We start from the raw sequence: 24,246 nt of genomic DNA, 5'->3' as shown, positions 1-24,246 counted from the left end.
ATGAAGGAAGTCTTTCTTCTTGAATAGTTCTGCAGCAGTCTGCGTGTTTCTTTTCCTGCACATGATTGACCGAGCGTGTTCTTCCTCCTGATCCGTATTTTACATCCTGATGGCATGACGTGCAGTACGCCTTGCCTGGTTCCTTGATCTTTCGGATGTGTTCATAAAGATATTCATTTCCAACTTTGAATTCCAGCCACCTCCAATTCCACGGATTCTTGATACCGTTTTCCTTGTCTACTTTTTTCACATTGTCATAATCGCCATCCTCCGTCTGTACAATGTCTCTCCGCGACACAGACATACCGAAAAAATCTTTTATCATCACTTAATCGCAAGCTATATTGTTAGCACGTGTTTGAAAAGAGTAACCCGAAAATGGTAAGAAAGAAATGGCGCCATGTCATAAAACAGTCTACTATGTCGTATATATATCTTGTACAATGTCGTAAAATACAGAGACACTTGGTGTTAGATTTCCCCCCCATCCAGTAAACAATGTACTTGTTAGCAATTATGGTCCCCAACCATTAGCAGAGTACCCCCACCCCCTACTTTTTTTTTTAATGGTATTTTTGCAATCAAATCCACGGAATTCTGCAAATCCGTGGATTTTTCACAGCCCTGATGAACAAATTGGGACAGAGTGATTCCTGCCCCACTGGGTCTGTTAGGGCTTGCTGAAGTTCCCATTTTGACCACTAGGTACAATAATATCTTGACTAAACTAAGGTGGGGTTTACATTAGACCGTATCAGCGGATCATCAGATTAACGTTTTTAAAAACGATTAGCGTGCACACAGCAACGCCAATACACGATTTGCGTGCACACAGCAACACCAATACACGGATACGCTAATCACATGACTAATTCGGCACGTAAGTTGAAATGTGTCAGTGCGGCTCAGCGCTTCCTCCTCAGCGGCTGCGCTCCAAATCACTCCGCCCTGAACAGCGAGTGCCCTCTGGAGGGTGCGCACTCCGGCCCTGCGCAGCTCACAGAGCGCGCGAGTGTAGTGCACGAGCAGTGATTCGGGACTGAGCCGCTGTGCGCAAGTCACTTACCACTTGCAAGTGGAAGGATGGCAAGCCTAAAGACCATCATAACTACACAATGGGCAGTATTTGCATCAGTATTTGCAGTATTTTCATACTTTTATACTCTCTAATGAAAGGTGATACAAGGCGGAAGTCCGCGCCGTTTTTCAGCAGTCGCGTCACATGACCAATGCCAGCGAATCAGGAAGGTGGATGTCACAGTGACGTTGTCCAATGACAACGCCAGCTAGAGCTCAGCACAGCGTATCCGTGTATTCTCAATGTTTACACAGCACCGGATCAGACACGATCTGGATTGAATACGTGGACCCTGGCGGATTCCCGTTTCCCGGCGTTTCCAGGCATTTTAATGTAAACAGACAGTGCATCCGCGAAGAAAACGAGACAGATACAGTCTAATGTAAACTTGGCCTAAATGGGGCAGTGAGTGTGCTTCCCCACAATCCAAAAAAAGCAACTACAGCAATACAACATTGGCTTATATCTGACAAACAACATTTCTAGACACTTGGTTGCTCAAAAGTGACCATTAGAAATGTAATTGAATTTAAAATGAATGCAGATTTGAATGAGGATATCATCATAATTGTTCAGTGGCTGATAGACTATTACCCTGTCCACACTAGGGATTTTGTACCGATACGAAACTACTTTCGTACCGCAACACCTGTCCACACTAGCAACTATACCGGTACTGTAGCGGTATAACTGTATCGGTAACAGTATTGGTACTGTAGCACTTCGCTGTAGTGTGGACAGATGAAGCGGCTCTGTATCGATACAAATATAATGCGCAAAGTCACACACCTCAATCGATGTCTTCGCTGAATAAAATAGTGAAGAACGGAGATTCATTTTCTTTGTTTCTTTCTCATCTGCCTCGCACATTTTATACGATTCGACTGAATAAATGACCACCAGAAATACAGACTGCACATTGACAACAAAAAGCACACACGCGTCGTTTCATCCGCCATATTCTCGGAAGGAAGTTACTCGGTAACCACGGAAACATTTCGCGCACGTGCATTTCAGCTACCGTGAAAGAAAACCGCAAACATTTCTCACTAGTGTGGACAGATGCACTAAACTGTACCGGTATTCTTTGTATCGATACAGTTATACCACTATCGTACCGGTATATATGTGAACACAGCTTTAATGTCTGTGCTCTGTACCATCTTCCCCTATGTGTGAATCATCTCTGTGCTGTTCTTTAGGACAAATAACTGAAAAATAAGCTTAAAGGGCATATCACGGGTAAATTCAGGAGCAAAATCAATGTAATTCTCCTATTTTATATTGAATTTTGGTCAAATATCTGTCACATTTTGCATTTTGTGCAATTTTTTTACCTTGCGCAATACCAGAAAAATTCAGTTGAAATCAAGCCATTTGAGGCGAATTGGTCTGCCTCTGAAAAAACTTGACATTTGGATTTCCCGGGAAACACTGATTTTCATGACGTCATGTCAGCCCTGGTTTATTTATGAGAAAACGACCTGGTGGTTTTCTGCAAATTTCTTCAACGTTATCGCATAATTATTAAAATGGTTAACAGATGTATCGTAGGAGGGTGTAGCAACACCAATCATGATGGGATTAGCACTCATCGTTTCCCAAAAGACCAGACAATGAGAGAGAAATGGGAGCGCTTGGTGTACACAGGCTGTGCACTGAAACTGTGCAAAGCTCGCGCAGCCTGCTGGCGCTTCCGCAGGTGACGTCACGAATCTGGCTCCAGACTCCCTTGTGATTTTTCCAGACGCGTTTTGTTATTTTATTTTTTTCTGCTGTAGACAGATGGCCTTGTGCAAAATTACCCTTCTGGATGAGTGTGTACACTGTAAAAAAAATATTTGTTGTTTTAACTTAAAAAAGTTAGTGCAAGGGCTGCCTTAAAATTTTGAGTTCACTGGAATTCACATAGTAAGTTAAATTGTTGTGAACTTACTATATTAATTTCAGTGAACTCAAAATTTTAAGGCAGCCCTTTAGGCAACCCTTGCACTAACTTTTTTAAGTTAAAACAACAAATCATTTTTTACAGTGTAAAGGGACATACTTTCATATAAAAAAACCTGAAATTGGTCCAGAATATGCACTTTAAAGTGTGACGTTTGTCACAAATACAATACTGTGCAAAAGTCTTAGGCATTTTTCATACAGACTTTGTTATAGATTTCTATTTTATGACTTCGAGTCAGTACAAAAACATTTTAGAGTTCAAACTTTCGGGTTTTTTTCCAGCACAAAATTAAATGCTACAGAATTTTTTTTGGGGGGGGGATCTGAGCAGCATATTACATAAGAGAGCACTTTTCAGATTAAAAAAGAAAACATAATGAAGGCTGCCGGGTTTTGGTGCAAAATGAAGAAGCGAGCGTGACAAAGAAGAACTGTGGCTGGTTCTGTAAGATGCTCAGGAAAACCTACAGCTCATTTCCGCATAAAACTGCACTCATTGTACCTGAGACTATGATTTTTTAAAGGTCATCTCACACCAAATATTGACTTTGTTTCATTTATTATGGTTTACTGCTTACTCTTTATAGCATTTTTTTTTAATGTTGAAACATTTCATTTCATTATTTTTCCAGTCATTTTTAGTCTACAGCATTTCTTTACATGTACCTAAGACTTTTGGACAGTACTGTATATTGTGACCAATAAAATCTGTTGATACTCATCCAATAATAATAGGGTAAAAGATGTCTCTGAATATATATGAATTTGCACAGATATATTGATACCAAAGGGATTTCATCACACTCCAGTTGACTTTATTTGTTGACATTTGGCAAACTTACATTGGCACGGCCAGAGGACATGAGGATGGCAAAGTGTGTCAGATGATTACAGGAGCAGGTTGTGTGGGTCTTGTTGACACGAGAGCGCTGACAGCCCTCAATGGACCAATGACCATTCATGTTGCTTAGTGAATAGTCCCAGAAAGCGCATTTGGTTTGATCAGTTTCAGGGTCTATAGGCTAAATTGAGAAGATGAAAATTATTAATTTATATGGAAAAAGCAGGAAGTACTGTGTATGATATCCTAGAGGGTAAGACTATAGAGTATATTACACGTCATACATTTCCTAGAGGCATATGCCTCGCACTGAATATTAGTGTAGTACCTTATATTATACAAATAGACATATAATAGAAGTGTATATATAGAAATCTTACAGTAATATCTTATAGTAGGAATACAGTATTTATGTACCTACAGTATTTTCTCTCAAAATATTATTGTTTGCATGCTTCAGACTGAATATAGGCAAGTACCTCGTTGTGTTTTAGAGTGAAGGTCACATGATCCAAGGGAAAAGCATTCAGTGGGCTTATGGCAGCTGCTATTACAGGAGAATTTACTGTGATCTCTCCTGCTTCAGCGTATCGGCTGTAGTCGTTCACCCCAGGGTCAGAATTGGGCTTCATCAGAGGCCCAATGCTATCGTAGTGCAGGAATATAACAGAGAAACTCCCTATGCACAAAATATCATCCACATACTCACATCTGTCATCATGCAATATGTCAGATTAACACTGGAATTAGCAAATGCCTTGTTAAAAAGGAAAGAAAGATGAAATTCTGAATTCTTACCATTTGTATTTCCTTCTTTCATATATTTGGGACTAAGTGAAATCAAATCGCCACCTATTGATGCTGAGACGCTGGAGTTCTGTTTTTTCTGGGGGTCAAATTTGTAGAGTTTCAATTCTGTAAAATAGAGAAATGCATGATGATCAAATCAGATGACCGAACAGTCGCTCAGCAGATGATTTGCCACTGATTTTTTGTAAAGGCTGTTTGCACCCAGGTAAAAAATCAAAATCTATATATTCACACCTAATTTAGACCTTTGCTAATTTCCACCCTGTAACCTGGTCTCCCTCTACAGTATATAGGAACATTAGGGCTAATTTAGCCTGATATTTAACTTGCTAGTGACCATGACTACGTACACAATATAATAGTTATCCTCAAACTTAGCTGTTCATTTACCTAAGGTAGGATAATAGTTTAGCTTTTTAGTGCTTGGTTTTCGTTACATAATTACATTATCGTTACATTAACTAGTTTGTTAGCAAACCTGGCTAGGTTAGCTCGTAAAGACAAATAGCTTTAATATAGTGTATAGTTAGCAAACTTGGATAATGACTAAAGCCAAATAGCTATAATGTATAGTTAGGAAACTCAGCTCGCTGCTTAGGCAGGGCTGCCAACTTTTCGAAATTCCTTGGAGTGAGATTTTTTTTGGGGGGGGGGGATTCGACGGCAAAATTTTTCCGCACACCATGCAGTAAGTGGGAATTTTGTATTCAGTTTGATATTCCCTTGTCCCCCTGCATTCTGGTGTTTTGTTTGTGGGTCGTCCAGCTGGAGATGGACAATGGGGGGGGTGAGATTTTGGATTTAGTAGATGTTCCTGCATTCTGGTGGATTTTTGGAGTGGCCTGCTGTGCCATACCTACATTCTTACACACCCTGACTTGCCAGGCCTTCAGCTTGTGGCCAACAAAAACACCAAGTTTTGGCTTAAAAGCCCCCACACTAGAAAACTACAGATGACTGCCAATGTTCCTGTAGCCCTATAGACCTGTGTTTCAGATTTAAAGGCAAGTTCATGTTTGAAAATATTTCATCAGCTAAGCCTAAACACCTCCTGAATTGAAACTAAATGTTAAGTTTTTAATAACTGTTGCAAAAAATAAGATTGTCCCTCACTGACTATTCATTATGCATTTAAGGGCTTTCCCCACCACTGGGTTCAGCAGAAGATTGGCATGGGGAAAAATCTCATCTCATTATCTCTAGCCGCTTTATCCTGTTCTACAGGGTCGCAGGCAAGCTGGAGGCTATCCCAGCTGACTACGGGCGAAAGGCGGGGTACACCCTGGACAAGTCGCTAGGTCATCACAGGGCTGACACATAGACACAGACAACCATTCACACTCACACCTACGGTCAATTTAGAGCCACCAGTTAGCCTAACCTGCATGTCTTTGGACTGTGGGGGAAACCGGAGCAAACCCACGCGGACATGGGGAGAACATGCAAACTCCGCACAGAAAGGCCCTCGCCGGCCGCGGGGCTCGAACCCGGACCTTCTTGCTGTGAGGCGACAGCACTAACCACTACACCACCGTGCCGCCCCATGGGGAAAAATATCAACAGCAAAAGAACAAATAAAATGCTTAAACAGTAAGCAAAATGTGCATGTGCTACAAGAAATATTAAAATGATTAAGTTTGAACAGTATTGAAACACAAAAAGCTGAACCTTGGCCATAGGTGGGAATGTGCACACAAAGTTGGGCTTAAAAATTTTGGTCACACTTAAATAAGCTATATTAATATATTTCTTATTAATTTATTTCTTATCTATGTTTCTTATTAGTAATAGAGCATTTGTCAGGGCCTGTTATCTGACAAATATTCTCTACCTGTCTTGCCCTCTTTGAAACCCTGTCTCCTCAGTATATTGTTCTCTGTCTTTTTTTTAATTATTCACAAGTTCAAGTTCTTTGATATTACAGGTGACCGTGCTTTATTTACTTTAACTGAGCAATTACATACATCATAAATAATTAAAAATAAATACCCTGTAAATAAACAATAGGTATGGTGGCTAATGGCTCTTCTTGCATTTGTAATATTATCTCTTACTTGCTTTATTTTACAACATTTCCCGTATGGCTTCAAATAAAGTCATAAAGTATGATAACATACAGTAAACAAACTAAAAATGCGCCTTAATAACCGTGTGCTAAGGAGGTGCTCTCCCGTGCTGCTTGTTGGGGAAGATAGAGGCTGTGGCATGGCAGTAGGCCTATAATGATTTAGCATGCCTAGCACACAGCTCTCGATATGGCATTAAATATTCTCACAACATTTATAGGCTAAAACGATTAAGAAATTTTATATAAGTTCATAATTACGCCAGTAACACCACACATTGGCGTGCATATGTACAAACCTGTCTGAGACACCCGTCTTCAACTTGGATACCTTCTTCTCCCTCCTCTTCCTCTAAATTGACGGTAGGCAATTATCCAACTTCCGGCGAGTGCAGCATCATTAGATGCGCCACCTACCATAGGGGAGTGTGTACAGAAGGGAACACCTCTCTGCCTGTTTAGCCATGTGTAAGGCGTAATTGATCAATCGCAAGTGGTTGGCACGACGCAGTGGGTAGCCTAGATTAGATAGGTAAACTAGATTTTTTTTTTTCTAGCATGAGAAATCGGAGGTATGGCGTGTGAGCGTGTGAAGACAATCAAATGCGTGTGTCTCACGCTCATTGCGTGAGAGTTGGCAGCCCAGACTTAGGCCAAATGGCTGTGACATATAACCTAGTGAACCTAACTACTTAGCTGTGCTAATGTTGCTGAAAAAAGTGCACTGTGATTCATTCATTCACAGCCAAGGTGATTTCACCAAGGTGCAAGTAGACACTCTACTTTTCTGTTTTTAACAAAGAATAGCAAAAAAAAAAGTAATATCCGAGCAGTTGATTTTCTAGGGGTATTTCTGAACAAGTGTGCTTGTGCACTTGTGTTACAGGCAATAACTTGTGCATTTTTCTGAATTTCAACCCTGTGAATTTTTAAAAAGGCAAAATTTTCTTGCCTTACCTACGTCAGCTGTTTTGATTTCCACTTCAGCTGAATGTTTGTAGGCTTTAGAAAGTACCACTGCACCCTGCTCCGCTGTGTGTAGTAACTTAGTTATGTAATGGTCCTTGGTATCTTCCCTCATTCTCTTCCATGCCACCTTTTCCTCCTTTTCCACCAGGTTATTCACACTTTGGACCAAATTCTACAAAATAATGCATCCTAAATGGTCATGTTTTAGGCTTAAGACAGATGTTTAATATCTAACATAGATATATACATATTGCTTGATATTTAATCTGAGTTTTTATTGTTGATAAGGACTCAATAGCGCATCAAATATTTACTGAAGCACACTTTGAGAACTGTTCAGGGGAGAATGTGTCGAAATTACCCTGATCGTGGCATTTATGGCACTGTCTTTCTGAGACTCATTCGCAAACCGTAATGCAGAGGCTTCCATGGCATCAATATAAGAGATTATTGCAACTGGAGCAAGGTCACCTGATGTTTGTTTTTTTATCTCCTCCATTTGCTGCTGTGGATCTGGCAGGTTAATGATCTACAAAGAGAAGAGATTAAGAGGCTTTAAACACCCTTCGGCAGTGTGATTACCCATCAGTGACAGCATGTACTCTAAATTACAGCAATTGCAAATTTTTGCTTCACTGACTGCCTCGGATGTCTTAATCACACTTAAAGTAATGTGCAATAAGTGCAAGGGCAAATGTTGGATTTCATTATGACATTGTAGTGGGACTCCTCAAAATTGCAAAGTGAACCACATAGAAGTTTTTTTTTTTTCTCCTAAAAGCCCAAACAGACTGGGTCAGCAAAAGCAGAAGCGCAAAAGGAAATGACGTGAGTTCTGAATTCAAGGTCATTCTATCCTGCCAGTAGTGTTTACATGTGTACAGAAGCATGGCAAGCTTTCGGTGTGTAATTCAGCAGCAGGGTGCTGGAGATTTCTAAATATTTATCCTTTTCAATTCCCAGAATGTGCCTGGGGGTCCAGACGTTTCGTTCTAGAAACTATGCCATGACTTCAACAAATGCAGTATGCTGTTATAAGGAGACTGAATACTTTTTACAAAAAAAAAAAAAAAAACACCTCATTCTACACCAATACAGGAAACAGTGAAGGAATCCCAAAACATTATAAGCTAAACTTACAAAATACAAATATATATGGCAAATAGATTAATATAGTGATGTACAACTAGTACCACTCATGAAAATGTTTCTGTCTTGCATTATCATTCAAATTATGCTTGACGCCATTTTGACTGGCTAAGAGAACTGCAAATAACTGTCCACAAATAATGGTCTGCTCACGGGCAGTTACTTCACACTTTTGTATTTTGAGTTCAATGAGATGTAAATATAAGTGACTGCATTTGATTTCTTCGTTATCGTTTGACTTGTCATATGAACTTTATAACTTTATAATCAGTATTTCAAAAATAATAATCATTTGAATGATAAAACAATGACTGAACTCAGTTTTCACAAAATATCGTGATTTGTTAGTGTCTGCCTTCAGCATCTGCAAATCACATCGGCTCACCACAAACAAATCACTATATTTTATTCAGCCTTGTACATCTCATTATCTCTAGCTGCTTTATCCTTCTACAGGGTCGCAGGCAAGCTGGAGCCTATCCCAGCTGACTACGGGCGAAAGGCGGGGTACACCCTGGACAAGTCGCCAGGTCATCACAGGGCTGACACATAGACACAGACAACCATTCACACTCACATTCACACCTACGGTCAATTTAGAGTCACCAGTTAACCCTGTATCTCTTTGGACTGTGGGGGAAACCGGAGCACCCGGAGGAAACCCATGCAGACACGGGGAGAACATGCAAACTCCACACAGAAAGGCCCTCACTGGCCTTGGGGCTCGAATCCGGACCTTCTTTCTGTGAGGCAACAGCGCTAACCACTACACCACCGTGCCGCCCCAGCCTTGTCCAATAATTGCTTATTATTTTTTTCAAATTGAATCTATTTAGTAGGAGGCATGGTGGTGTAGTGGTTAGCGCTGTCGCCTCACAGCAAGAAGGTCCTGGGCTCGAGCCCAGTTGCCGATGGAGGGCCTTTCTGTGCAGAGTTTGCATGTTCTCCCCGTGTTCGCGTGGGTTTCCTCCGGGTGCTCCGGTTTCCCCCAAAGACATGCAGGTTAGGCTAACTGGAGGGTCTAAATTGACCGTAGGTGTGAATGGTTGTTTGTCTCTGTGTCAGCCCTGTGATGACCTGGCGACTTGTCCAGGGTGTACCCCGCCTCTCGTCCACAGTCCGCTGGGATAGGCTCCAGCTTGCCCGCGACCCTGTAGAACAGGATAAAGCAGCTACAGATAATGGATGGATGGATTTATTTATTTATTTATTTATTTTACATTATTATTATTATTAGTAATATTATTTATTTATTATGAGCACTAAACTAATTTAGAAATATTTACAAGAATTTGTGAATTTCTTAGTATTTGGTATTTCCCCATTTTGCTATGTATTGTACAAAATGACGGGGCATTTTAACTGGCATGGACTCCACTTATTTGTAAAACATAGCAATTCATGTGATATCAGATCCATTTGAGTGTCATCTGAACACGTACTTTACTGGAATGGATCAAACTCGAGGAAAATTTGACCTTTTGCGTCCCACATTTAACATGGTCTCTATCACAAATTTGCTTACTTTTAAATAGGGGCTTCGAAATAGTGCATAATCTCAAATATTATATCTCATCTCATTATCTCTAGCCGCTTTATCCTTCTACAGGGTCGCAGGCAAGCTGGAGCCTATCCCAGCTGACTACGGGCGAAAGGCGGGGTACACCCTGGACAAGTCGCCAGGTCATCACAGGGCTGACACATAGACAACCATTCACACTCACATTCACACCTACAGTCAATTTAGAGTCACCAATTAACCTAACCTGCATGTCTTTGGGGGAAACCGGAACACCCGGAGGAAACCCACGCGGAGAACATGCAAACTCCGCACAGAAAGGCCCTCGCCGGCCACGGGGTTCGAACCCGGACCTTCTTGCTGTGAGGCGACAGCGCTAACCACTACACCACCGTGCCGCCCCAAATATTAAATATTGAAGATATTGAACATTTTCTTTCTTTGTTTTAAATATTCCAAAACTCTACAACCTTCTGTTTATTTCCAGTTCTAAGTGGGAAAAAAAACCCAAGCCAAAAAAATACAATGATTTTCAATGTGGTGTCAGAGTTTTGGACCCCGCTGTATACTGTATATTGAAAGTTCATTTGTTCATTTATCTTCAGTAAACGTTTTATCCTGCAGGGTCACAGTGGATCCGGAGCCTCTCACTGTAACACTGCGCACCAGGCAGCAAAATTCACCCCTGTTGGGACACCATTCCATCTCAGAGCATCATTCATACACATCTACACACTCAATCACTCCTACAAGCAATCTAACACCACCAGAGACTCAGGAGCTGTGATGAGTTTCAGTGCATTGCTAACACTGTGCCATCATGTTGCCCTTTTTTTTTCCTAATACAAGCTTTAATAATAAAAATATAAAACAAAATAACACAGTCCCAAGGTAAGTAATTTAGGCTGAAAGGGTTCAACAAACAAAAGTTACTCTTCCCTAACCAAATACTTTTATAAACTCTCTGTCATAGCATCATTTATAGTCTTCCTCCTTGAAGGTATGAGGTTGTAAGAAGAAACAATGATAAAAGAAAAACTCTGATATTAAGATGTACCATTATCTCACTGTCAATTTTTCGTTGCACTTTAACTCAATGAAATGTTTAAGCAAAAATAAATAGAATTACAAAACTCGGTAGGATGTAAACCTGCAAAATTGTATGGATATTATTTTCAGATTAGATCTCTTCAGATCAACATATAAAGTAATGTGGGTTTTTTTTCCCCCTCAGTTCTTTCCTTTGAGGACAAATGTAGGCTGTTATGAAGAAATTTGGTATTGTCACTGTAAAGCTGGAACGACTGATTATTCAGAGTGCAGAGCAACAAAACAAATTAGATTAGACTTAACGAAGATTTAATTGTGCTACTTTGCTGGTATCATCTCAGTTGTGCCACCAGAGAGCACTATTCTCACTCATATACCGATATTAGAACATCAAAGAGGGTGAGCACTTTGACTGGATTCATGATCATACACTTGCTTATAAATAAATCCTCATTACTTCACTCCTGCCCGGAAAAACAAGCCCTGTTTCCCAGAAAGCCATTGATGATAATGACTGTACACAACACAACACAACACAACATGACCTCCAAGGTCTGAGGAAAATGTGTAAAGGAAACAAAGGTCACCGTTAGCTATCTAATGGCTGGGATCATCTCTATGTATTCACACATACACATGCTATGTCATATCCTGGTGTCCTCATCCTTCTTGCTCTGAATCTCAGAGAAATAACCCTGTTAATATACTGCGGTATATGTCCATTAGTAGAATAATGACAGATTGTGGTTTGTATTTTTTTAGAGGAGTGACCAAATACTGGTACATCATAACACATGATACAGAACCGTGTGTTTTTATTGTTTTGAAGAGAGTGCATATCTCTGAAAATATTTCTTCTTTTAAAAATATTCCAGTTGTTTGTGTATCCAAAAAAAGTAAAACCTTCAGCTGCATCCCTCTGATTAATAAACTGATTATCCTGCCATTAATTTTTCATAGTGTTCCTTCCCCAGTATTTATACTGTATCTTAAAAGTTTCTTTATCCTGCATTTTTAAAATATTTATTTACAATGCTTTAAAAATTAAATATATATATATATATATATCTCATCTCATTATCTCTAGCCGCTTTATCCTGTTCTACAGGGTCGCAGGCAAGCTGGAGCCTATCCCAGCTGACTACGGGCGAGAGGCGGGGTACACCCTGGACAAGTCGCCAGGTCATCACAGGGCTGACACATAGACACAGACAACCATTCACACTCACATTCACACCTACGGTCAATTTAGAGTCACCAGTTAACCTAACCTGCATGTCTTTGGACTGTGGGGGAAACCGGAGCACCCGGAGGAAACCCACGCGGACACAGGGAGAACATGCAAACTCCGCACAGAAAGGCCCTCGCCGGCCATGGGGCTCGAACCGAGGACCTTCTTGCTGTGAGGCGACAGCGCTAACCACTACACCACCGTGCCGCCCTGTCTGTCTGTGTGTATGTGTGTGTGTAATATTTTTTATTATTTTAATTTTCATTTTAATTTATCTTTTTTTTTACCATAAAAAGAAAGCAATATGTACAGGATACTGTAACAATATGGGTGTTATATATATATATATATATATATATATATATATATATATATATATATAAACAATGGTACATTATGTTGGAATGTTTTAAATATTTCATTGATGCATTACAGCATACTTACATTTTTAACTGTGTTTTTAACAGTCATTGTTAGACATCCCATGTCACGATGGCAGTCCTTATTTGGGTCCTCTGAGAAATCAAACACACCTTAGTAAGTTTTAGAACAGAAAATATGAAATTCATAAATTCATCAAACAGTAGCATGCTTGCTGAAGTCACCTTTACACTCAGTCCCACTATTCGGCTGAAAGCAGATCTTTCCTGATGATGTTGTATAATCTCTTTGGCATGAGCAGTAGAAAGAGCCATGTGTGTTGTGACATTTAGAGAATGGCCCACAATTCTGTTCGTATGCACACTCATCATCATCTACAAGATAGAGGAGAAAGGTTTGATCAAACACGTAGAAGAAACCTTTATTTGTCGCATGCACACTTCAAGTACAGTGAAATTCATCCTCTGCATTTAACCCATCTGAAGCAGTGAAAACACACACACACACACACACACACAGCAGTGGGCAGCCACACCAGAGCACCCAGGGGTTAGGTACCTTGCTCAAGGGCACCTCAGCCCAAGGTTGCCCCATGTCAACCTAACTGCATGTCTTTGCACATGGGGAGAACATGCAAACTCTACACAGAAAAGCCCTCGCCGGCCGCTGGGTTCGAACCCAGAACCTTCTTGCTGGGAGGCGACCATGCTAACCACTACACTGCCATACCACCCCATGAACTCATGAGCCTTACAGAGTTGAGTGAAGTGAGTCTAGTATTACAACCCCAGTTCCAAAAAAGTTGGGACAAAGTACAAATTGTAAATAAAAACGGAATGCAATAATTTACAAATCTCAAAAACTGATTTTGTATTCACAATAGAACATAGACAACATATCAAATGTCGAAAGTGAGACATTTTGAAATTTCATGCCAAATATTGGCTCATTTGAAATTTCATGATAGCAACACATCTCAAAAAAGTTGGGACGGGGCAATAAGAGGCTGGAAAAGTTAAAGGTACAAAAAAGGAACAGCTGGAGGACCAAATTGCAACTCATTAGGTCAATTGGCTATAGGTCATTAACATAACTGGGTATAAAAAGAGCATCTTGGAGTGGCAGCGGCTCTCAGAAGTAAAGATGGGAAGAGGATCACCAATCCCCCTAATTCTGCGCCGACAAATAGTGGAGCAATATCAGAAAGGAGTTCGACAGTGTAAAATTGCAAAGAGTTTGAACATATCATCATCTACAGTGCATAACATCATCAAAAGATTCAGAGAATCTGGAAGAATCTCTGTGCGTAAGGGTCAAGGCCGGAAAACCATACTGGGTGCCCGTGATCTTTGGGCCCTTAGACGGCACTGTATCACATACAGGCATGCTTCTGTATTGGAAATCACAAAATGGGCTCAGGAATATTTCCAGAGAACATCATCTGTGAACACAATTCACCGTGCCATCCACCGTTGCCAGCTAAAACTCTATAGTTCAAAGAAGAAGCCAAATCTAAACATGATCCAGAAGCGCAGACGTCTTCTCTGGGCCAAGGCTCATATAAAATGGACTGTGGCAAAGCGGAAAACTGTTCTGTGGTCAGACGAATCAAAATGTGAAGTTCTTTATGGAAATCAGGGACGCCGTGTCATTCGGACTAAAGAGGAGAAGGACGACCCAAGTTGTTATCAGCGCTCAGTTCAGAAGCCTGCATCTCTGATGGTATGGGGTTGCATTAGTGTGTGTGGCATGGGCAGCTTACACATCTGGAAAGACACCATCAATGCTGAAAGGTATATCCAGGTTCTAGAGCAACATATGCTCCCATCCAGACGACATCTCTTTCAGGGAAGACCTTGCATTTTCCAACATGACAATGCCAAACCACATACTGCATCAATTACAGCATCATGGCTGCGTAGAAGAAGGGTCCGGGTACTGAACTGGCCAGCCTGCAGTCCAGATCTTTCACCCATAGAAAACATCTGGCGCATCATAAAACGGAAAATACGACAAAAAAGACCTAAGACAGTTGAGCAACTAGAATCCTACATTAGACAAGAATGGGTTAACATTCCTATCCCTAAACTTGAGCAACTTGTCTCCTCAGTCCCCAGACGTTTACAGACTGTTGTAAAGAGAAAAGGGGATGTCTCACAGTGGTAAACATGGCCTTGTCCCAACTTTTTTGAGATGTGGTGTTGTCATGAAATTTAAAATCACCTAATTTTTCTCTTTAAATGATACATTTTCTCAGTTTAAACATTTGATATGTCATCTATGTTCTATTCTGAATAAAATATGGAATTTTGAAACTTCCACATCATTGCATTCCGTTTTTATTCACAATTTGTACTTTGTCCCAACTTTTTTGGAATCGGGGTTGTATATTAGCAGCTTTTGCACATTGTTATTCAGACCTCAGGTGTATCCAGAGACTTACACACTACTCAGAAAGTTGCAGAGGAATTACAAATACCAGGGTGGAGTTTGAGTAAAACAGAGGTGTGTCTTGGTTATGCACAATTCTGACCTTGGAACTAAGCCCATTTTTCTCGCACAATGTTGGCACGAGTGAGGAGCAGTATTAAATCCAGCTCTATTCTCTGACATTTTAATGGAACCAAAATACAGTATGTCATGCTGAAATGTATATTAAGGGCTGTAATTACACTCAAAAAAAACTATGGAAGGCCAATATTAAATACATAAATATGACACTTGAGTAATCAATTTTTTTCTGCATAGAGGACATCGGAGGTCATGCAAAATAATAGGAAGTACTGGATACTGGATCAAGTGCTAATTTATAAGCTGTTGAATAATGAGGGTGGAAGCCATATTGTTAATGTAAACCAAATTTGCAGGGATTAATTACAACGAGGACTATTCATGAATCAATAGATGTACTGGCAATATCATAGGCTCCCATTAAAAATTTTAATTGAATGCTTGCTATCTTCGGAGTATCATCATATTGCCCCCCACCTTTTTTTTTTTTTAATTGTTTCTTGCAGTTCAAAGACATGCGGTTAGGTTAATATGGGACGGCCTTGAGCTGAGGTGCTCTTGAACGAGGTACCTAACTCCCAACTGCTCCCCGGGCGCTGTTAGTATGGCTGCCCACTGCTCTGGGTATGCGTGTGTGCTCATTGCTCACGTGTGTGTGCATGTGTGTGTTCACTGCTTCAGATGGGTTAAATCCAGAGAGGAATTTCACAAGCATGTGATGAATAAAGTTCTTCTTCTTCTTGCTATTTTGTTACATCATATTACATTCTATATTTTATGTCCCTTGAATGCATGTTTGTTTTTAAAGGCTATGGTCTAGACACTTTTGAGAAACCCTGTCTCAGATGCTCCTACTCAAGGAACCTCAGAAATGTGAACTACACACAAGTCAGGCCATTAATAATCTGAAAGAAATGCTCAGAAAGTCAGCATACAGTGGTGCTTGAAAGTTTGTGAACCCTTTTGAATTTTCTATATTTCTGCATAAATATGACCTAAAACATCATCAGATTTTCACACAAGTCCTAAAAGTAGATAAAGAGAACCCAGTTAAACAAATGAGACAAAATATTATACTCGGTCATTTATTTATTGAGGAAAATGATCCAATATTACATATCTGTGAGTGGCAAAAGTATGTGAACCTCTAGGATTAGCAGTTAATTTGAAGGTGAAATTAAAGTCAGGTGTTTTCAATCAATGGGATGACAATCAGGTGTGAGTGGGCACCCTGTTTTATTTAAAGAACAGGGATCTATCAAAGTCTGATCTTCACAACACATGTTTGTGGAAGTGGCACGAACAAAGGAGATTTCTGAGGACCTCAGAAAAAGCGTTGTTGATGCTCATCAGGCTGGAAAAGGTTACAAAACCATCTCTAAAGAATTTGGACTCCACCAATCCACAGTCAGACAGATTGTGTACAAATGGAGGAAATTCAAGACCATTGTTACCCTCCCCAGGAGTGGTCAACCAACAAAGATCACTCCAAGAGCAAGTCGTGTAATAGTCAGCGAGGTCACAAAGGACCCCAGGGTAACTTCTAAGCAACTGAAGGCCTCTCTCACATTGGCTAATGTTAATGTTCATGAGTCCACCATCAGGAGAACACTGAACAACAATGGTGTGCATGGCAGGGGTGCATGGAAAAAGCCACTGCTCTCCAAAAGAAACATTGTTGTTCATCTGCAGTTTGCTAAAGATCACATGGACAAGCCAGAAGGCTACTGGAAAAATGTTTTGTGGATGGATGAGACCAAACTAGAACTTCTTGGTTTAAATGAGAAGCGTTATGTTTGGAGAAAGGAAAACACTGCATTCCAGCATAAGAACCTTATCCCATCTGTGAAACATGGTGGTGGTAGTATCACGGTTTGGACCTGTTTTGCTGCATCTGGGCCAGAACGGCTTGCCATCATTGATGGAACAATGAATTCTGAATTATACCAGTGAATTCTAAAGGAAAATGTCAGGACATCTGTCCATGAACTGAATCTCAAGAGAAGGTGGGTCATGCAGCAAGACAACGACCCTAAGCACACAAGTCGTTCTACCAAAGAATGGTTAAAGAAGAATAAAGTTAATGTTTTGGAATGGCCAAGTCAAAGTCCTGACCTTAATCCAGTCGAAATGTTGTGGAAGGACCTGAAGCGAGCAGTTCATGTGAGGAAACCCACCAACATCCCAGAGTTGAAGCTGTTCTGTACGGAGGAATGGGCTAAAATTCCTCCAAGCCGGTGTGCAGGACTGATCAACAGTTACCGGAAACATTTAGTTGCAGTTGTTGCTGCACAAGGGGGTCACACCAGATACTGAAAGCAAAGGTTCACATACTTTTGCCACTCACATACCTGTAATATTGGATCATTTTCCTCAGTAAATAAATCTCATCTCATCTCATTATCTCTAGCCGCTTTATCCTTCTACAGGGTCGCAGGCAAGCTGGAGCCTATCCCAGCTGACTACGGGCGAAAGGCGGGGTACACCCTGGACAAGTCGCCAGGTCATCACAGGGCTGACACATAGACACAGACAACCATTCACACTCACATTCACACCTACGGTCAATTTAGAGTCACCAGTTAACCTAACCTGCATGTCTTTGGACTGTGGGGGAAACCGGAGCACCCGGAGGAAACCCACGCGGACACGGGGAGAACATGCAAACTCCACACAGAAAGGCCCTCGCCGGCCCCGGGGCTCGAACCCAGGACCTTCTTGCTGTGAGGCGACAGCGCTAACCACTACACCACCGTGCCGCCCTCAGTAAATAAATGACAGAGTATAATATTTTTGTCTCATTTGTTTAACTGGGTTCTCTTTATCTAGTTTTAGGACTTGTGTGAAAATCTGATGATGTTTTAGGTCATATTTATGCAGAAATATAGAAAATTCTGAAGGGTTCACAAACTTTCAAGCGCCACTGTAAGTGGCTGCATAAACCAATACTGAATATGAGGGACTTTGCGTGCGTAAAAACACTGACGTATCTTTTGAATTTAACTTGGCAATTCTGAATACAGCCCAATATGAATGATATGCAAAACTGCTATTATAGCATTAACATTAAAACTGTACAGACCAATAGCACATGATTTCAGGTTTACAGTTTTAAAGAGAAGAAACTGTCTATTCAGTTTCTAGAATATTTTTGAACTGATTGGTTAAAATGTTTTACTCAAATTGTCTTCTTCTTCTTTTCTGCATAGCCACCAAAGGCTGTTAGGGCAACACTGACGACATTTCAGCAGTCCATCATTGGTGTGTCTAGGGCATTTTAAACTTGGTGGAGCCCATCCCTCTCCAAGCTTGATCAATGGACAATTTAGAGGAGCCAGTTAGCCTAACTGCATGTCTTTGGACTGTGGGGGAAACCGGAGCACCCAGAGGAAACCCACGCAGACACGGGGAGAACATGCAAACTCCACAGAGAAAGGCCCTCATCTGCTGTGAGGTTCTGGAACCTTCTTGCTGTGAGGTGACAGAGCTACCCTTACAAAAAAGAAGTTTATTCAAGTGTGCTTCTAGTATACTTCTTTTAAACTAAAAATAAGAGAGTATGCTTTCAGTTTGCTTTTTATTTACTTATCAGAGATATAAAGTTATGCATAAGTATACTTGGCTTATACTGAAAAGTCTAAGTATATTAAGCTTATACTTAAACTTATACTTTTGATCAAGATATACTTAACAAAAGTTTAATAAAGTATTAAAATATTTGTGCCTTCTGTTTAAGTGTACTTGCCCTGTAGTTGTGGTTCAGCATTGTTGACTCTTGGGTATGTCTGTGGTTCCATATAAGGTTTTTTTTTTTTTTTAATTTCTCCTGAGTGGGATAATTAATTTTATTTATTTATTTATTTTTCTTTAGAGCTTGGATGTCAATTTCAGTTGTCATTGCCATGTTTTTATACTTTGGCATTTACTACAATGTTGCTTCAATTTTTGATTTTTAAAGAAGATTAATATGTTCTTAATCCTGAGTATCTGTTGTTATTTTGTGAATTCTTACCTTTATAACTTCATTGTAACTTAAGGTACAAAACACTTAAGTTGTCTACTGATAGTGTGCATGAGGTAAGGGTTCGGGCTAGAAAACTAATAGTATACCTAGAAGGGTAATTGCAGTATACTTCAAAACTAAAAAGTGGACTAGATGTATATAACCAGTAACTAATACTATGTCTTCAATATGCTATAAAATATACTTTTGTGGACTAGAAGTGTGTAACGAGTAAACCAATAGTATATTTCCAGTATACTACAAAGTATACTTTAGTAAACTAAAAAGTGGACTAGAAGTATAAAACAAGTAAACTCATAGTATATTTCCAGTCTACTATGAAGTATGCTTTTGTAAACTAAAGAGTGGACTACAAGTATAGAACTAGTAAACTATTAGTATATAAGTTTACTTGTGGTATACTTACAGTACGAAATAAAAATACTAGTTGTATACTCGAAGTTTACTTCTGTTAGACTTCAAGTATACTTTTTATAAACTAAAAGTGGCCAATTTAGTCCCAACAAGTATTAGATTAGTTTACTTACAAGTATACTGTAAGTACATTGATATCAGTATACTTGGTACACAAAAGTATACTTAAGGAAATGTACTTTAACTTTACTTAAGTATAATTAATAAAATGAACTTGAAGTATACTTCTTTTTGATAAGGGTAACCACTGCACCGCCATGCCGCCCCCTCAAATTATCACCAGATCAAAATAAAAAAGTATGCGACCCTGTTTTCACAATCTTGTAGTCTACATCAAAATGCATACTTCATCCCTATATGTGTGTGTGTGTGTGTGTGTGTGTATGTCATTCAATATGAATATGATGTCTCACCTTTACAGTATGTTCCATCATTAGGTTGAAATTTTTTATTTCCCGTTGACACATATCCAGGCATGCAGGTACAGTCATAGCTTCCTACTGTGTTTGTGCAGTTGGCATTATCCCCACAGATGTGAGTGACATTTGCACACTCATCATCATCTAAATATAAAAAAGTATATTAAAAATGTGGACACACCTTCTAATTCAATGTTTTTTTCTTTATTTTTATTAATTAAAAGACACTTCTTGTCTTAAAGTAATAATGGATGTCATTTCTCTTTACTTAGTTGAGTCGGTTCTTGACATAATATGGATTACTACAGTTGTAGAATAGGGCTATTTACTGTATTTTTATTATTTACTGTTTACTGGTTGATCTCAAACACATTAAGAAGGCAAGTAATTGCACTAATTACCTCTTGATGAGGCACACATGTTAATTGAAAAGCATTCAGGTGACTACCTCATGAAGCTGGTTAAGATAATGCCAATAGTGTGCAAATAAAGCATCATTAAGGTAAACACTGGATACTTTGAAGAATTGAAAATATGAAACATATTTTGTTTTTGTTTTTTTTACTTTTTTGTTTATGACATAAATCCATATATGTTCCAGATGTTATTTTATAATTTTGATGTCTTCAGTTTTGTTCCACAATGTAGAAAATAGTTAAAATACAGAAAAACCTATGAATGAATCAGTGTGTCTATATATGTACAAAGCATAAAAGAGAAACAACCAAGGCCTTTTGGCTACCTGCAGATAATGTTATGTAAGGAATTCTTGGAAATGCGATTTCCTCATTACATACAGTGTCTTGCAAAAGTATTCACCCCCCTTGGTGTTTGTCCTGTTTTGTTGCATTACAAGCTGGAATTAAAATGGATTTTTGGAGGGTTAGCACCATTTGATTTACACAACGTACCTAAAGGTGCACGTTGTTTAAAGGTGCACATTGGGGTTTTTTATTATGACACAAACAATAATTAAGATGAAAAAACTGAAATCTGGAGTATACATACCCGTAGGTATCCCCCCCCCCCCCAAAAAAAAAAAAAGTCAATACTTTGTAGAGCCACCTTTTGCTGCAATTACAGCTGCAAGACTCTTGGGGTATGTCTCTTTTAGCTTAGCACATCTAGCCACTGGGATTTTTTGCCCATTCCTCAAGGCAAAACTGCTCCAACTTCTTCCAGTTAGATGTGTTGCATTGGTGTACAGCAATCTTTAAGTTATGCCACAGATTCTCAACTGGATTAAGGTCTGGGCTTTGACTAGGCCATTCCAAGACATTTAAATGTTTCCCTTTAAACCACTCTAGTGTAGCTTTAGCAGTATGTTTAGGGTCATTGTCCTGCTGGAACATGAACCTTTGTCCCAGTCTGAGACCTCTGGCTGACTCAAACAGGTTTTCCTCCAGAATTGCTCTGTATTTAGTGCCATCTATCTTTCCTTCAATCCTGACCAGCTTTCCTGTCCCTGCAGATGAAAAACATCCCAACAGCATGATGCTGCCACCACCATGCTTCATTGTAGGGATGGTGTTCTCAGGGTACTGGGTTTGCATCACGCATGGCATTTCCCATGATGGCCAAAAAGTTCAATTTTTGTCTCATTTGGGGGATGAATACTTTTGCAAAGCACTGTACTATAGCAAAACGGACATAAGTCTGACATCTTCAGTTTGTACTGTAATCAGATATGACTGCCAAAACATCATTGATGATCCTTTGCCGCAGTCAGAATTTGACTGAATACAATTTTCATCCCAGTTAATTTTGGGATAACAAGATTTTAAAATGCTGGGACGTCACTTCTAACTGACATACATGCAAAAGAGACTCATATTTTGGTCCATTTTTCTTTTGATTGGCATGTTTACTTAAGCATAGAGCTAGCAGTCATTCTGGTCTCTTAACAAGTGTGAATGTTACTTTTCAAGCTTCGTCCAGTTATTAATCCCTTTATGTGGTGTTAATTCACGAGCATGTGATATACAAATCTTTGCTATCTACTTTCCATTGTTATTTGAGCCAGGAGGATATTCTCAGCTGTGCTGCAGCACTTATATCAGGGTTATGAGCGACTTTGGAAATGTGTCTGAAACACGCTACATTTATTATACCTGTTACAATGCGCTGTGTTATACTTGCAAACAAAAAAAGTTGTACTGCCACATTGTTTTTATTCTCAGCAATTAAAAAAAAAAGTTTGAAGTGCTCTGCTGTAACAGTTCACTGTATTATATTAAATTTGGGTCAAGTAAATTTTTGACAATATATTTTCACCTACTATTGTTGTAAAGGTGTTAAATAAAAATGAAGGAAACAACCAATTAAAAATTAATAACAAACATACAATATGAAAATCACAAACACAAATACAAGAAACATACAAATGTTATATGCGATAATCCTGACAGTGGCAAACCATTTTCATTTATTCATTTATTATTCACGGTGACAAATCATTTGTCATTCTGAATTCAGAAACTCAGCTTCCAGGAACAAAAAGACTTCATTGAAAGACTGCTAACACCATTCTTCTCCCAGCTTCAACCAGCTTCAACCAGCATTTTCCCTAAGGACATTTTCCTTATATGTATTTTTATATCATTTATTTAAATTATATTTTCATATCAGTTTAATGATGGGTAAAATTATTTATTCACCACTTTATATATATATATATATATATATATATATATATATATATATATATATATATATATATAAAATTTCCAATTATAAATTATTATAAATTGGAAATATATATATTTCCAATTTATCTCAAGGACAGCGTGAAATATAATACAGCCACACGGGAAACAAATGAAATCACTCACCTACACACTGTTTGATTCCATCTCCAGAAAAACCTCGGCTGCACAAACAACGACCGGACTCACAAATTGCGTTCTGGTGACACAATTTGCAAATATCTGAACATTTGAATGGACCCAGCACACTTAAAAGCCAGGCTTTTTTGGGGGGGGAAAAATCAAACAAATAGAATTGATTGGAAAATGTTTGTGAGAGATATGTAATGAGAGTTTAGCATGAACTCATTTCGAATAGTTTTTGTAGAAAGCGTCCTACCTGCTAAAAGTAAAAGTTTCATCGATGAGCTGAGGAAAAACTCCATTTGTGCCTCGAGACTAGTTCACTTTTTACCAACAGCACTGTGTGCCTGTGTGACGTACATCATTTCCTTTCATCAGCTTCCTGTTTCTCCAAACCTGACCCTTCCTGTCGTCGTCCTCAATCAGCTCCTTCGGACATGGTAAAGGGACACTGCTGTAATGTAGTGCGAGACAGAGGGGGTTGGATGTAGCCACTATTAATGGGACAATCATTCTTAAAAATGATTCTCAGTGTTTGTTACTTCTAGGGACATGCAGGTAAACTTGGGCAACTTGGACCTAGACTGACGAGACTAGAAAAACTATGAACTATGAAAGCTATAATAAAGCAACTCAGAATCCAAGCTTGTTCTCATGCAAGACTTAGAAGAAACCAAAAAGAGAAGGAGATTTATACAGATACAAGTCTAAGGACCAAAATAACAAGAGACAGTTCCTGGTAATGGTCAGGGTGGAGCTGGTGCAGCAGGAAGACAGGAAGTAGAAAACAAATCAAAAGTAAAACAGAACACAAACAGTGTGCAAAAACAGAAGACAAACAAGAGGCGGGTCTAGATTCCTGTGTGATAATCCTGGGTTATTTTGTGTAATATGTGCTGCTGAGATTGACGCCTGATCCAAGCCTCTAGAATGGGGCCTTGGTATAGAACCAAGGGCAGGGCCAGAAACATGGGCAGGAATTGAACCTGAGCCAGAGCAGGAAGAGA

The 24,246-nt window shown here is 39.4% G+C and overlaps 1 protein-coding gene across 1 annotated transcript in view; it reads right to left on the bottom strand.

The window, feature by feature from the left end:
- adgrl4 (adhesion G protein-coupled receptor L4) overlaps positions 1-23,583 on the bottom strand; it is a 37,637-nt gene extending 14,054 nt beyond the window's left edge. Inside the window, exons 1-10 of the mRNA XM_060941584.1 lie at positions 23,496-23,583; positions 23,243-23,377; positions 20,406-20,555; positions 13,268-13,417; positions 13,107-13,177; positions 8,075-8,242; positions 7,702-7,885; positions 4,668-4,784; positions 4,349-4,548; positions 3,871-4,050 (exon numbers count right to left, since the gene is read on the bottom strand). Of these exons, the coding sequence (XP_060797567.1) occupies positions 3,871-4,050; positions 4,349-4,548; positions 4,668-4,784; positions 7,702-7,885; positions 8,075-8,242; positions 13,107-13,177; positions 13,268-13,417; positions 20,406-20,555; positions 23,243-23,377; positions 23,496-23,541 (1,401 nt within the window). The 5' untranslated portion in view covers positions 23,542-23,583. The remainder of the gene's footprint in view (positions 1-3,870; positions 4,051-4,348; positions 4,549-4,667; positions 4,785-7,701; positions 7,886-8,074; positions 8,243-13,106; positions 13,178-13,267; positions 13,418-20,405; positions 20,556-23,242; positions 23,378-23,495) is intronic.
- Positions 23,584-24,246: the final 663 nt, after the last annotated feature.

The sequence above is a fragment of the Neoarius graeffei genome, chromosome 15 (genome assembly GCF_027579695.1).
Source record: "Neoarius graeffei isolate fNeoGra1 chromosome 15, fNeoGra1.pri, whole genome shotgun sequence".
Taxonomy (NCBI): domain Eukaryota; kingdom Metazoa; phylum Chordata; class Actinopteri; order Siluriformes; family Ariidae; genus Neoarius; species Neoarius graeffei.
The sequence above is the reverse complement of the archived record's forward strand: the minus strand, read 5'-3'. Positions and strand labels throughout refer to the sequence as shown.